The sequence below is a fragment of the Phacochoerus africanus genome, chromosome 1, assembly GCF_016906955.1.
Source record: "Phacochoerus africanus isolate WHEZ1 chromosome 1, ROS_Pafr_v1, whole genome shotgun sequence".
Classification (NCBI taxonomy): domain Eukaryota; kingdom Metazoa; phylum Chordata; class Mammalia; order Artiodactyla; family Suidae; genus Phacochoerus; species Phacochoerus africanus.
The window spans coordinates 141,267,831-141,281,456 of record NC_062544.1 but is presented as its reverse complement, the minus strand read 5'-3'; the positions used below and the strand labels follow the sequence as shown (position 1 = coordinate 141,281,456).

Here is a 13,626-nt window from a genome sequence, read left to right as displayed (position 1 = left end):
ACAACGGGAACTCCTGCAGAGTATATTTCTGATGGATGGTATGATTGGGTTCCTTTTTAATAATTAAGATATAGGGAGTTCGCATTGTGGCTCAATGGTTAACGAACCTGACTAGCATACGTGAGGATGAGGGTTTGATCCCTGGTCTTGCTCAGGGGTTAATGATCTGGTGTTGCCATGAACTATGGTATAGGTTGCAGATGTGGCTCAGAGCCCAAATTGCTGTGGCTGTGGTATAGGCAGTAGCTACAGCTCCGATTTGACCCCTTGCCTGGGAACTCTCATATGCTGCAGGTGTGGCCCTAAAAAGAAAAAAAAATTGAGATATAAATGACACACCATAAAATTTGACCTTTTAATGTGTACAGTTCAGTGTTTTTCTTAAAGTACAACCACAATGTTGTACAACCATTTCAGGACATTTTATCACCCCAAAAACAAACCCCATACCCATTAGCAGTCATTCCTTATTCCTACCTCCCTGCAACCTCTGACCATCTCTAATCTACCTTGTCTCTTTGGGTTCACCTCTGGACATTTCATATAAATGGAATCATACAGTATGTGCCCTTTTTGCTTTTTTTTAAGGTGCACCTTCAGCATATGGAATTTCCCAGGGTAGGAGTCGAACTGGAGCTACAGCTGCTGGCCTACGCCACAGCCACAGCAATGAGGGATCCGAGCAGTGTCTGTAAACTATACCACAACTCACAGCAATGCTGGATCCTTAACCCACTGAGCGGGGCTGGGGATTGAACCTGCATCCTCATGGATACTAGCTGGGTTCTTGACCCATTGAGCCACAACAGGAACTCTTATGTGACCTTTTTTTGAGTGGATTATTCCATTTAGTATAATTTCTCAAGGTTCATCCATATTGTAGCATGTGTTGGAACTTCATTCCTTTTTATGGCTGAATTGTTTTTCATGGATGTATGATATTTCGTTTTTCTGTTTATCAGTTGATAGGTTTTCAGGTTCTTTCCAGTTTTTGGCTATTATGCATAATGCTGCTATGAACGTTCATGTAGGTTTTTTTTATGAATGTATGTCTTCATTTATCTTGGGTGTAATCCTAGGAGTGGAATTGCAGGATCATATGGTAACTCTTTATATAGTATTTTGAAGAACTGACAGATTGTTTTCTAAAGGGACTGCATTATTTTGTATTTTTACCAGCCATGTGTGAGGGTTCCAGTTTCCCTATATCTTTGTCTGTTTATTATCCATCTTTTGGTTTATAGTTGTGCTAGCGGGTATGAAGTGGCATTCACTATAGTATTTTTTTTTTTTTTTTTGATGCCCTTGGTCAAGTGGAAGTTCCTGGGCCAGAGATCAATCTGAGCCTTAGTAGTGACCTATGCTACAGCTGTGGCAATGCTGGATCCTTTAACCCACTGTGCTGGGCCAGGGATCAAACCTTCATTTTGGTGCTGTAGAGATACCACTGATCCCCTTAGGACACAGTGGGAACTCCAAGTCTTGCTGTAGTTTTGGTTCACATTTCCCTGGTGACTCATGGTGCTCAGCATGGACTTGTATTTATTAACCAAAAAATTTGTGGTGTGATCCTCAGATCTTATGTTCAGTGCTGGGAAAACAGATGTGAACATGGCAGCCTTGGTTGCTGCCCTCTTGGAGTTCAGAGTTTATGTGAGACAGTAGATAGGGTCAAAGTAATTGCAATTAGAGTTTTAATAAGGCATTAAATAAAGACAATACATGTTCCCTTAGTAAACTTTTTAGGTTTTTCATTTAAGTCTTTTCCATTGTCATTGGGAACCTAGATTGACTTAGTAGGTTTTTTTTTTTTTAATTATTTATTATTATTTTTTTTCCCACTGTACAGCAAGACTTAGTAGGTTTTTAAAGATATATATGGCTTTTTTTTTTTTTTTTTCATTTTAGGACTGCACCTCTCTAATATGCAAGTTTCCAGGTTAGGGGTCTAATTGGAATTGCAGCTGCCAACCTATGCCACAGCCGCAGCAACGCCAGATCCAAGCCATGTCTGTGACCTATGCCACAACTCACCACAACGCTGGATCCTTTACACACTGAGCCAGGCCAGGGATGGAACCCACATTCTCATGGATGCTAGTCAGGTTCATTACTGCTAAGCCATGACAGGAACTCCGTATATGGCATTTTAATATTTGCTTCTAAAACTAATTTAAAAGAAATAACGTAGTAAAGGAAAAAAGGTATACAAATGTGTAAAGAAGTGGAACATTCTCCCTGTCTCCAGCCATTAGTAGCCTGGTGACTTCCTCAAGACCTGTTCCCGTGGCATGTGTAGATATGTATTATGTAGAAGTTTGTCTAAAGAAAGTACCATCCTAGAGAATTTTCACTTCTTTTTGTGACTAGTCATTCACTGAAGAGTGGAGTGGTTTTACTCACTCGATGGTGATCTTTGTGGCGGGGGTTGGCTCGCTGTTGGGTGCTCGCCGTGTGCTGGCTCACTCAAGCTGTGATGGCTTGACTTCCCATGTTTCCCCTTTTGCTGCAGATGGTCCCCATCCCTGCCGGAGTCTTTACAATGGGCACAGATGATCCTCAGATAAAGCAGGATGGGGAAGCACCTGCGAGGAGAGTTGCTATTGATGCCTTTTACATGGATGCCTATGAAGTCAGTAATGCTGAATTTGAGAAGTTTGTGAACTCAACTGGCTATTTGACAGAGGTAATGGGGACGGGAGGGGGAGGAAGAACTCCATCCTTTGACCGCTTCTTACTTCGTGCCCAGCATGATGCTAAGCACTTTATAGATATTTCATCTCGTTTTTGTTCTCATAGCTACCCAGTCATTCAGGTTATTTCTTCTGGTGGCAAACTGGGGATTAGCAGAGTGCTTTGCCCTGAGTCCCACAGCTGGTTCATGGTAGAGCTGGGATTCAGGCCTGGCCAGTGTGTCTCCAGGACCTGACTTTAACTTACCACAGAGCACCCCTGTCCACTCAGGATTTTTGAGAAAACAGCATGTAAAGTGAGGCCACTTCTCCTTCTCAAAAAATTACGGTTTGGTTGTTCTAGAAGCATTACATAATTGGTAAGTGATAGATGCAGAAGTGCAGCTTTGCATTTTTGTGGTTTTATTTCAGTGCCTGACAACTCATAAGCTTTCCTTTGGCAGTTCCAGGCTTTATCCTGTGGTCACTGAATCACAAAGCAAGGTTCTGAAAGTGGATGTTTGCCCTAAGTAGAAACAGGAAGAGAGAAACTTTCTAGTTTATGAAAGTTTCTGAAAGTGTCTAAAATATCTATGCTATGTAGCTTTCCCATTTATTTTCTTTCCAGAGGACTCTGCTCTTGTGTTCAGTTTGTGGAGTCCTTGTCCTTGTTTTTGTTTTTCGTTTTTTCCAGGCCAGAACATCTTTTTTTTTTTTTTTTTTTTCAGAGTGAATGTTGAAAGCAAAACACCATCCAAATTTGTTTTGCATTTCTTTGGAATTTCCTAAAATATACAAAGTGGTTATCTTTTTATACCTGTTTGTGGTGAGGAGTTGTTGTTCTCTTTTTTTATTTTTTGTCTTTTTAGGACCACACCATGGTACATGAAAGCTCTCAGGTTAGGGGTTGAACTGGAGCTAAAGCTGCCTGCCTATGCCACAGCCACAGCAATGTGGGATCCAAGCTGCATCTGTGACCTACACCACAGCTCATGGCAACGCCAGATTCTTAACCCTCTGATTGAGGCCAGGGATCGAACTCGTGGATACTAGTCCGGTTTATTTATTACTGCTGAGCCACGAGGGGAACTCCAAGTTGTTTTTTTGTTTGTTTGTTTTATGAGGATACGCTCAGATTAAGTTCCTCAGTGGTCTGCTGAAGTTAGAGCTTCCCTTAGAACAGGTTCTTCATCTAGATAGAATAAGCAGAATTGAGGGCATCTGGGAAATGGATTGGGAAATACTGCATCTGGATTTCTATTCCCCTCTAACTGAAATTTAGCACTTCCTTCATTTGGGAAGCAGACAACATACCACAGTAATGGTAGTGGTATTTATATTGTCATTAATATAAATCATGGACATTTGTTATTATATCATTGTTGTTGCAGAGATCTTAAAATATTGTTTGCATTCATCCCCACTTCAGAAATGATAATATGAGATTTTATTTAATATGTTTAAAAAGAGCATATATATATTTATACACACACACATATATATGTTACTAATAGCACACATTGGCCTTATTAATATTTTGCTGTAACTAGTTTTCTTTGTAATCGTACTGATTTTATTTTATACATTTAAACATTCCATTCTGGGAAGGCAGTCCTTAAGCTTTACCATACTGCCAGAGGGGTCCAGGGCACAAAAAGTGTTAAAACCCCTGCTTTGGATAAAATTCTTCATATTTTTATGGCACTGTACAGTTTTTTTTTTCCCATTTCTCCAACTTTATGTCACACTTCCCTTGCTGACCATATTCTAGCCCTGCTGTTCTGTCTATTCCTTGCAAACTTGACGCTCTTTCCCATCTTGGGAGTTCAGCCCATTTTTTCCCCCTGGTTGGAATTTCCTGCCTCCTTTGTCTGTCCCCCTTTTGCATGGCTGGCTCCTTCTCATTCTTGTATTATCTCAGCTTACATATCCTTCTCAGGGAGGCTTCCTCTGCTCATTCTAGCAAAAGGAGACTTTTCTCTTTGCTCTCTACCTTACAAGGTCAAGTCAAATTGTAATTATTTTCTTCCTTTCTTCGACTTGATTTTTGTTTGTGTCCCCATATGTAAGTGCTCTCAGGACAGAGACAATACCTATGTAACACTGGCCTTGTATCTCTGTCATGTAACCCAAAGCTAGGCATCTGGTGTGTGTTTGATGCATGTTGTTGAATGAAGGAATGGTCTGGGTACTCAGGTATGTTGGTGCCACAGGGGGATAAAGGAAGAATTGCTGGTGTGAAGAAGAGGTGATGAGCTCTAGTCAGGAAAAGGAGTGTGAGCCACTCTTAAGGGCTGAAATATAGGGATGTAGTATGTAGTTAATATTATCCAGTAAGGAGAGGATTGGACCAGAGGTAGAGATATGAGTGTCACTTAAAGTGCTAGTGAAAGTTAAAATGATGGGATTGCAGGAGTTTGTTGGGCAGCAGGTCCATTTATCTCAGAGCATGACTTCTTAGACCACGTATGTTAGAATCACCAGCTTAGTTGGTCACACGTTCAGGTTCCTTGGCCTCACTTCTGACCTCCAGAATCAGAACCTCTGGGCCTGGGGAGCAGGAATGTGTGGCTTTAACAAGTCGGCCAGGTGATCTCAGCTGTAGAAAACCTGGGAACCACTGGTGCAGAGCAAGAAGAGAAAGCTAGGGCAGATGGCTGGATGCCACAGTGTTTTGGGGGCTGGAAGACGAGGCTGCGTATTTCAGGAGATGAGTGAGAAGGGTCAGAAATGGAGGAGGAAAACTCCAAGAATAGAATCAAGGGGGCCAAGGGACTAGGGTGGATGTTTTCAGAATGAAGTCACATGTGACAGAGAAAACCAGGTAGATATGGACTTGAGGCAATAATGTTAAATAAAAACAATTAAAATACAGATTTCTGCCTGGTGCTTGACTTGGCCACTTGAGATTTATAAGCACAGTCGACACCTTCGTGGGGCTCAGATGTGTCAGAATATCAGCAAACAGTGCCATTTGATTATTTCAGCTAGATTTCAGGAGCAGAACAAAGGACAGACGTTGGTTATATAAACTGACATGTAAAGAATACTATTATTTTCCTAAGTCATTTGTCATACTTGGGGAGATATATTTCCATCACCGGGAATAATCACATTCTCAAAGCTAATCTCTTCCAGTCTGCATTCTTATCAGCTAAATGAGCCTTAAATGAAAATGGTCTCCATAAGTGGCATTAACCTGTTTTAATAGGAAGCCAGATGCTTTTAACTCATTTCTGAATGCTTTGGGAGGTCATAAAACAAACTTAAGTTCATCTGGATGAGGAGAATCACTTGAATAGTGTGCAAAGACAATGGCACATGTAAAACACGTTACTACAACCTTTTCTGGATTTTTATTTCTTTCCTTTAGGCTGAGAAGTTTGGTGACTCCTTTGTCTTTGAAGGCATATTGAGTGACCAAGTGAAGTCTGATATCCAACAGGCAGTAAGTAACGTTTAAATAGGCTCTTGTATTTCTCTCCTGCTCATTGGAAAGGGCTTGGGTGAAAACGCCAAACTACAAGTACTACTCTCCCTTTCCCCAACACCTTACCTTTCTCCTGCTATAGATTTGCCCATAGAACAGGCCCATGGGCCAGGGCACCTTATCCTGAGGAAAATGGTACAAACCCAGGGTGGTATCTGAAGTCCTGGGTCTGACTGGAGTTTCTGTCTTGTCCACAAGTATAAGAGGAGCTCAGCTGGGATTCAGATAATTCTGGGTTTCTTTTTCTCATAGCCCTTTCTGGTATGGAGGGTTAAATGTGAATGTGCTTTACTTCTGTTCTTGAAGTCTTGGTCTCGTCCGGTGCTGGTATGGAGAGAGAAAGTCCTAATTAAACATTTGTGAATTCACATGATCAGAGTGTATTTATGAAAGGGGCCCTTTGGTCTGGGTGTTCACTGGAAATTGAGCCTGGGACTGGTCCTTAACATCCTGGGGGTGTACCCTCTCTCATAGAGGGGGTCCAGGGAAACCATGGCAACAGAAGAGCAGGCCTCCATAAGCACCTGTGTGGTGAGTGGAACTTGGGATTTCTGTTCCATACATTTTAGTTGGTTTGTGTTATGTTTGAATAGTTGTTTACTCACATATCTCCTGAGAAAGTAGAAAGTATACAAGGGAAGCAGTGTGGGTAAGCTGCTAAATGAGGGTTCACAAAACAAAGCGAGCTGATTGTGTACAAGAAGCGGGAGGTGGTGAGAGAGGAAACGGCATCAGCTGACTCAGGGGTGACTGATTAAGATACAGACATGGAAGGCAGGAATTCTATCCTAATCTTCTTTTGTTGTACAAGTTCCCTTTCAACTCCAGACTGAATTTCGTCTTTGTGTGTTGACATCACTGTTCTCTCTTGTGAGCAGGAGTGCCAGAAAAATTAAACTGTCCTGGCTTGAATTTGCTTTCTCTTCAAACTAATGTAGCAAAACTTGTGAGGTGAAGGAGAGGAGCAGGTGAGGTCAAACCAGGCTTGCTCTCAAGTCATTTATAGGAGAATCAGGCAACTTGTATGTATGTATTTTAGATAAATGTTTAAAGAAAAAATGACCAATTTCCATCTGAATTTCAGAGTCTTTACTCATTACAAGTTTATATTACAAGTCTATTATGTAATCTGATATACCTACCCCACCCCCCCTTTTTTGAGGGACCTTGAGGTCAGATTGGCTTCGAGTTGATGAGCCAGGAGCTCAGGACGAGGTGCCCTGTTTCATGATAGGGAGTTCAGATGAGGGAAGGCTGTTGCACTTATTTTTGTAATTTGTGCTTTCAGATACAAGGCCCCTTGTCACTTGAGAACCTTGGAGTGCATTAGGCATAAAGCAGAGGCAGATTATTGCCATGCTCTGAAGGTGCCCATTAAGTCCGTAGTGAGGTGTGCGTGCTCGTAACTAGGAGGAGGATGGGCTGCTCTCACTAAGGTCGTGGTGTTGATCACTTGCTTAAATGCTCGTAATGGAAAAGCAAACCTTTTAAGCATGTTTAGAAAGGGTTGGAACTAGTGAAACAAATTTGTGGGTGATCTGAGAGAGCTAAGTTTTTGTTTTTTCACTGCCCTCTTAGGGCTTAACATAACCTCATGCACCAGACAGGCTTTTAACCTAGTGTTTCCAGAAATGTAGGACTGGGGATGGTGCACGAGGTGACCTTAAGTGAAGAAGCAGGAGATAATACCAAATCACATACTCTCAGGCCTTTTTCAAGACCTGAGTAAATTAAGAAGGGTGCTGGCCTGTCACTAGCACTCAGCAGCATATGTTGATCTCCTTTTTAACACAGAAAATAGGCCCCAGAATCTTCCTCAGGCTTCTTTGGTTGGCTAGATTTTAATATTGTTTATTTTTATGTATGCTGTAAATGTAATTATTTTATAAAATTGTTTACTTTCATGTAGTTGGTTTAGATGTTTACTTTCAGGTAATTATTTTAAATGTTTCATGTAATTATTTTAAATAAATGTAGTTCTACATGTCATTATTTACATGTCATAAATATTCTATTATGACATGTTACACTAGTAATATAATTTTTCTTTTTTAGAGAAAGCTTTTTTTTTTTTGGTATTTTTTGGCTTCTTCATGGCATGTGGGGTTCCTGGGCCAGGGATTGCATCGAAGCCACACTTGCAGCCTGTGCTGCAGCTGGAACAAGATCCTTAGCCCACTGTGCTGGGGTGGGGGAAGAACCTGCGTCCCAGCACTCCGGAGATGCCGCCAATCCTGTTTCACCACAGTGGGGACTCCTAGAGAAAGCTTTTTATTGTAAAAGAAAACACAAATGGAATATCATGCAAAGCAAATGTGTAGCTTAGAGAGTTATGGGAAGATGAACATGCTTGTAACCTTCTCTTAAGTCAGGAATTCAAATTTTGCTGTCTGTCCCTACCACCCCATTCGTGTACCACATCCTTATCATCACCCCCTCTGTCCCTCCATCCTGCTTTTTAAAGTGGAGGATTCCCTGCATATCTTTATAGTAATATCACCAGATGTGTGTCCCAAGACTGCAGTGTTTAATATTGCCCATTAAAAGGAAATTTGTGGAGTTCCCGTTGTGGCGCAGTGGTTAACGAATCCGACTAGGAACCATGAGGTTACAGGTTTGGTCCCTGGCCTTGCTCAGTGGGTTAGGGATCCGGTGTTGCCATGAGCTGTGGTGTAGGTTGCAGACACGGCTTGGATCCTGCATTGCTGTGGCTCTGGCATAGGCTGGTGGCTACAGCTCTGATTAGACCCCTAGCGTGGGAACCTCCATATGCCTCGGGAAGCAGCCCTAGAAAAAAGGCAAAAGACAAAAAAAAAAAAAAAGGAAATTTATATTTTTTAAGACTCCTAATCTACAGATTTCCCTTCAGTTACCCTGCTTCTCCCCAACCCCTAGTCCCTGTCTCCTTTTTTTCCTAAATGACTTATCTGTGGAAGAATCCAGGATGTTTAACCTGAACACCTTCCTACAGTCTGAGTTTTGCTGTTTGCCCTCTTACAGTACAGCTCACCTGTTCTCTCTGTCCTATATGTTTCCTGCAAGTTGGTAGCTGGGTCCACAGGCCTATCAAGACTCATGTTTGAAACTTACGGCAAGACCTTAGATAGTGATGTGGTCTTTTACCAGGAGGCACCTGATGTCTGCTTCCCCCTCTTTTTGTGAGTTACTGCTGTGAATGCTCAGTGCCCAGGTTCATTAGTTCATTGGGAGTTGGAAGATGTTGATTATGTGATAGTTTTTTTTTTCATTTATTAATTGAGATACTTTTGGTTTCCTCATCTATTTTGTAAACTTATGGTACAGAAAAGGTAAGGTAAATGCTTGATTCTTTACTAGCTTTTAAGATTATGAAGTGATTCCATACTGTGCTCTGAAAGTGACCAATTAGATTTCTATTTTAAAAAATTAAACACTTAAAGAATATTATTATAAATTTACATGTAGTTTTAGGAAATAATACAGAGATCCTATGTACTCTTCCCTGGCTTCCTTCAATGGAAGCATTTGTGTAACTGTAGTACAATTTCACAACCAGAAAATTGACAATTAATACAACCCACTTATCTTTGTCTGGTTTCACCAGTTTTATATGTATTCATTTATATGTATTTATTTAGTTCTATGCACTTTTATCACAAATGGACATTTGTATAATCACCAGATTAAAAAAATCTTCATGAACCTTTGGATTTAAAAATATTTTATGGGAGTTCCTGTCGTGGCTCAGTGGTTAACAAATACAACTAGGAACCATGTGGTTGCGGGTTCAATCCCTGGCCTTGCTCAGTGGGTTAAGGATCCGGTGTTGCCGTGAGCTGTGGTGTAGGTTGCAGATGTGGCTCGGATCCCGTGTTGCTGTGGCTCTGGCGTAGGCTGGCAGCTACAGCTCGGATTGGACCCCTAGCCTGGGAACCAACATATGCTGCGGGTGCGGCCCTAGAAAAGGCAAAAAGACAAAAAATATATATATTTGTATATATATTTTATGGGTTTTATTTGCTTGAGATTAGTACTTACTGAATTTCAAATTTTTCTATTTTGGGGTGTGGAGTGCCTCTTCAAGTTCTCATGAGTTCTTTTGTTTCTTTCTTTTGAAAACAGCTTTTTGAGATAGAATTTATATTCTATAATGTTCACAATTTTAAGTGTACAATTTATTCAACTTTTTGGGGTGTATTTGTAGAGTTGTGCAGCCATCACCATCCTCTTGTTGTGGACCATATCCATCAATCCAAGAAGGAACCATGTGCCCATTTGTAGTCCCTCTGCTTTCCCACCCCAGCCTTCGGCTCCTGTCCTGAGTCCTGAAGTAACCCTGGTAGTCTTTGAGCACCTCCCTGCTTTCTGTAATGACAGAATCTCTCCCCAACCTCTAGCCTGGAATCAGCCATTTCTTTAGGAAGCACTAGTACCTTTTAGTAGAAAATAGTGTTTCAAGGACCCTGTCTAGGTTCCAGATGTGCTCATTGCCTAAAGTTGGTCTTTGTTTCTAGGCCTCTTCAGTGGGCAGAGCTGTTACAAAATGCTCAAGGAGTTCACACTGATGTTTCCACTTTAGGGTTTATAACTTAGCCTGTTTTGTATTACATGTATTTCCTTCCTTCTGTACTGAGAATCCTGGTTCTCAAGGCCACAGGTGATGGTGGAATCAGAATTACCAATGATTATTCATTTATTTTACATACATAGCAGTCTCAAAATAACAGGACTAATGCCACCATCACCAATGTCATTACAGAGACCAGGTCCAAAAAACAAACAGGTTTTACATGTGCTTTTCCTGTTTCTCTCCTAATTTTAAAATTGTCGTATTATTTCTGCATTATAGAGCATGTGTCTATTATATAGAGTACTCAGTTCCACCATAACTATATGTTTAATGCTTTCTATGTTCAGTGTCTTTCTAGTGATGTGATTAATGAAGCTTTTTCTCTACTAGATTCTTAATGTAGTGGTCTTGGGAACAGTATTCCCTGAGTTTTTGCATGTTATAGCAGTTGCTCAGTGCCCTTTAGGCTTTAAAGTGTTCTGCTGGATATGTAATCTTTAGTTGACTTTCATTTTCCTTGAGAATGTTATATGTGTTATTATCTTTTTCTTTTGAAATAGGCATTGCCGTTGAAAGTTTGATGATAGTAAATTTTTCTTTCCCTTGAAAGTTACTTAAGTTTTTTTTTTTTTTTTTTTTGCCTAGGCACCCAAGGATTTTTTTCCCCCTTTTTCTTCAGTGTCTAGTGATTTTACCAGAATATATCTTGGTGTTGGTCATTATGGGTCACTATTCTTAAGTATGGGATGTGTTCTTTCATTATGTAGCTTCACAGATTTTTTTTTTTTTTTCTAATTTTAGGAAATTTTTCTTGTAGTTTGTGCTTTTTTTTTTTTTTTTCCTCTGCCTTTTTGTTTTCTTCTTTAGGAACTCAATATACCTGTTTGTAGGATTCACTTTTAGTGTTTATCACTTTCTTTTGAATCATTTCTATCTCTTTTTTTAATTGAAAATTTTCTTTTCATCTTCTTTGTCTCTTAAGTAATCTTATGTTCATTTCTGACATGACCTTTTCTTTTGTTTTAGTTGTTTCTTGACTTCTCTACCTCGTCTTGAGTTTGTTGATTCTGATTTATTTTATTCTCTCATGAATCATTTTCTTAATGCTATTGACCTCATTTTGAAATGGCACATTGTAGCGGGCTTTTTTTTTTGATCAGGACTTAAGCTTTAGAAGGGGGAATAGTCCAGGGCAGCTTCTGTAACTTCACAGACTTCCTTCTTCAGTTGTACTCATTTAGGCTTTGAAAATATGGCCTCCTGCTTCCTCAGATTTCCTGCATCTCTCCCCCCCTACTCCTTCTTTTATCTCCTCTCATTTTCTGGAGTTTGATTTTATTCTCTGAGGTTTTGCATTGGTGAGGGGCTTTGTTCTGGAAGGGAACCCTGGCAGGTCAGTGTAAAGGATTCATGTGACAAACTGTACCAGGATCTTCATACTCTCTCACTGTGGGTCACTTACATGCATGCACCACCACGGTGGGCAGACTTGCTTCTAGTTTTCAGTGTTTTCTCACACTGAAATTCTCTGCTTTCCACTGATACCTGTTGACCACTTTGGGATTTTCCTCTTCACAGGTCTGATGACTTGCTGCTTTCCCCTACCCAGCCACAGATACCATGAAGGTTATATGGCTGTTGGCAGTTTTTTCTCACCTGTTTGTATTCTGGTTTTGAATCTTATCACATAGATTGGCTGTGCATGTTGTTTTTGGGTTTGGGGTGTTATCAGGTTGTTCTGTCTGGTTTATTTATTTCTTAAATTTTTCTTAATTTTTAATTTTTTGGCTGTACCCACAGCATGTAGAAGTTCCTGGGCCAGAGAGGGAACCCGAGCTACAGCAGTGACAATGCTGAGTCCCCAGCCCCTAGGCCACCAGGGAACACCCACTCTGTGGTTTTATATGTTGGTTTGGAGAGATTCAAGATCTATGTTAATGCTGCTGCCATCTTTTTTTTTTTTCTTTCTTTCTTCCCTTTTTTTTTTTTTTTTTGTCTTTTTAGAGCCACACCTGTGACACATGGAAGTTCCCAGGCTAGGGGTCCAGTTGGAGCTGTAGCCGGTGGCCTACGCTAGAGCCACAGCAACACGGGATCTGAGCCGAGACCTATACCTCAGCTCACAGCAACGCCAGATACTTAACCCACTGAGCAAGGCCAGGGATTGAACCTGCATCCTCATGGATGCCAGTCAGGTTCCTTAACTGCTGAGCCACGACAGGAACTCCTCTTTCTTTTTCTTCTTTTTTTTTTAGTGTATAAAGTTTTCAGGCAAAACACCGATCTGGCTCTCAGGGTTTGCTTGTAAAAATAAACTGTATGAATTTAATGGTTTAAAAGAGAATACATATGTGTGCTGAATTTTGCCTATTTGTGATTATTATTTGGATGCTGAATTTGAAACAGGGTCTTAAAAGATGTAGATGTCAAATCTTAGAAATTATTAGGTTGGCTTTTGTTGTTATGTTGCTGCTTCTGTTTGTTTTGAGATATTTTTACCCTATATCACTTATTATTGAAAGATAATTGTATTTAAAACATTTAATTTTTTTAAAAGTATGTTTCATTTTTATACTTGTCTATCTCTTAAATCCTTGACAGAGGAATAGCCACAAAGTGGGAGAAAACAGTTGCTCTTGGTGGGAGCCTGAGAAACAATGATCATATATTGGTTTGTGGTTTGGCACTTTCAAAATTGTTAACAGTTTAAGGAGGTGAATTCCTAAATGGGTATCCTTGATAAAGGAGGAGTATAGGCTATTTTGAGATATTCTTTTCAACTCAAAGCCAGTTTCAGTGAAGATTCAGAATTACCAAGGCTGCTGCTGCTTTTTTTTTTTCTTCTTTTTTTCAATTAAAAAAAAAAAGCAATTTCCAAACAGTCATATCCTGCCCAGGCAGTGCTGGGAGCTTTG

The 13,626-nt window shown here is 40.3% G+C and overlaps 1 protein-coding gene across 1 annotated transcript in view; it reads left to right on the top strand.

Annotated features, from left to right (window-relative positions):
- The window catches only part of SUMF1 (sulfatase modifying factor 1), a 91,363-nt gene that overhangs the window by 12,668 nt on the left and 65,069 nt on the right, over positions 1-13,626 (top strand). The window contains exons 2-3 of the mRNA XM_047779495.1: positions 2,513-2,686; positions 6,046-6,120. Of these exons, the coding sequence (XP_047635451.1) occupies positions 2,513-2,686; positions 6,046-6,120 (249 nt within the window). The remainder of the gene's footprint in view (positions 1-2,512; positions 2,687-6,045; positions 6,121-13,626) is intronic.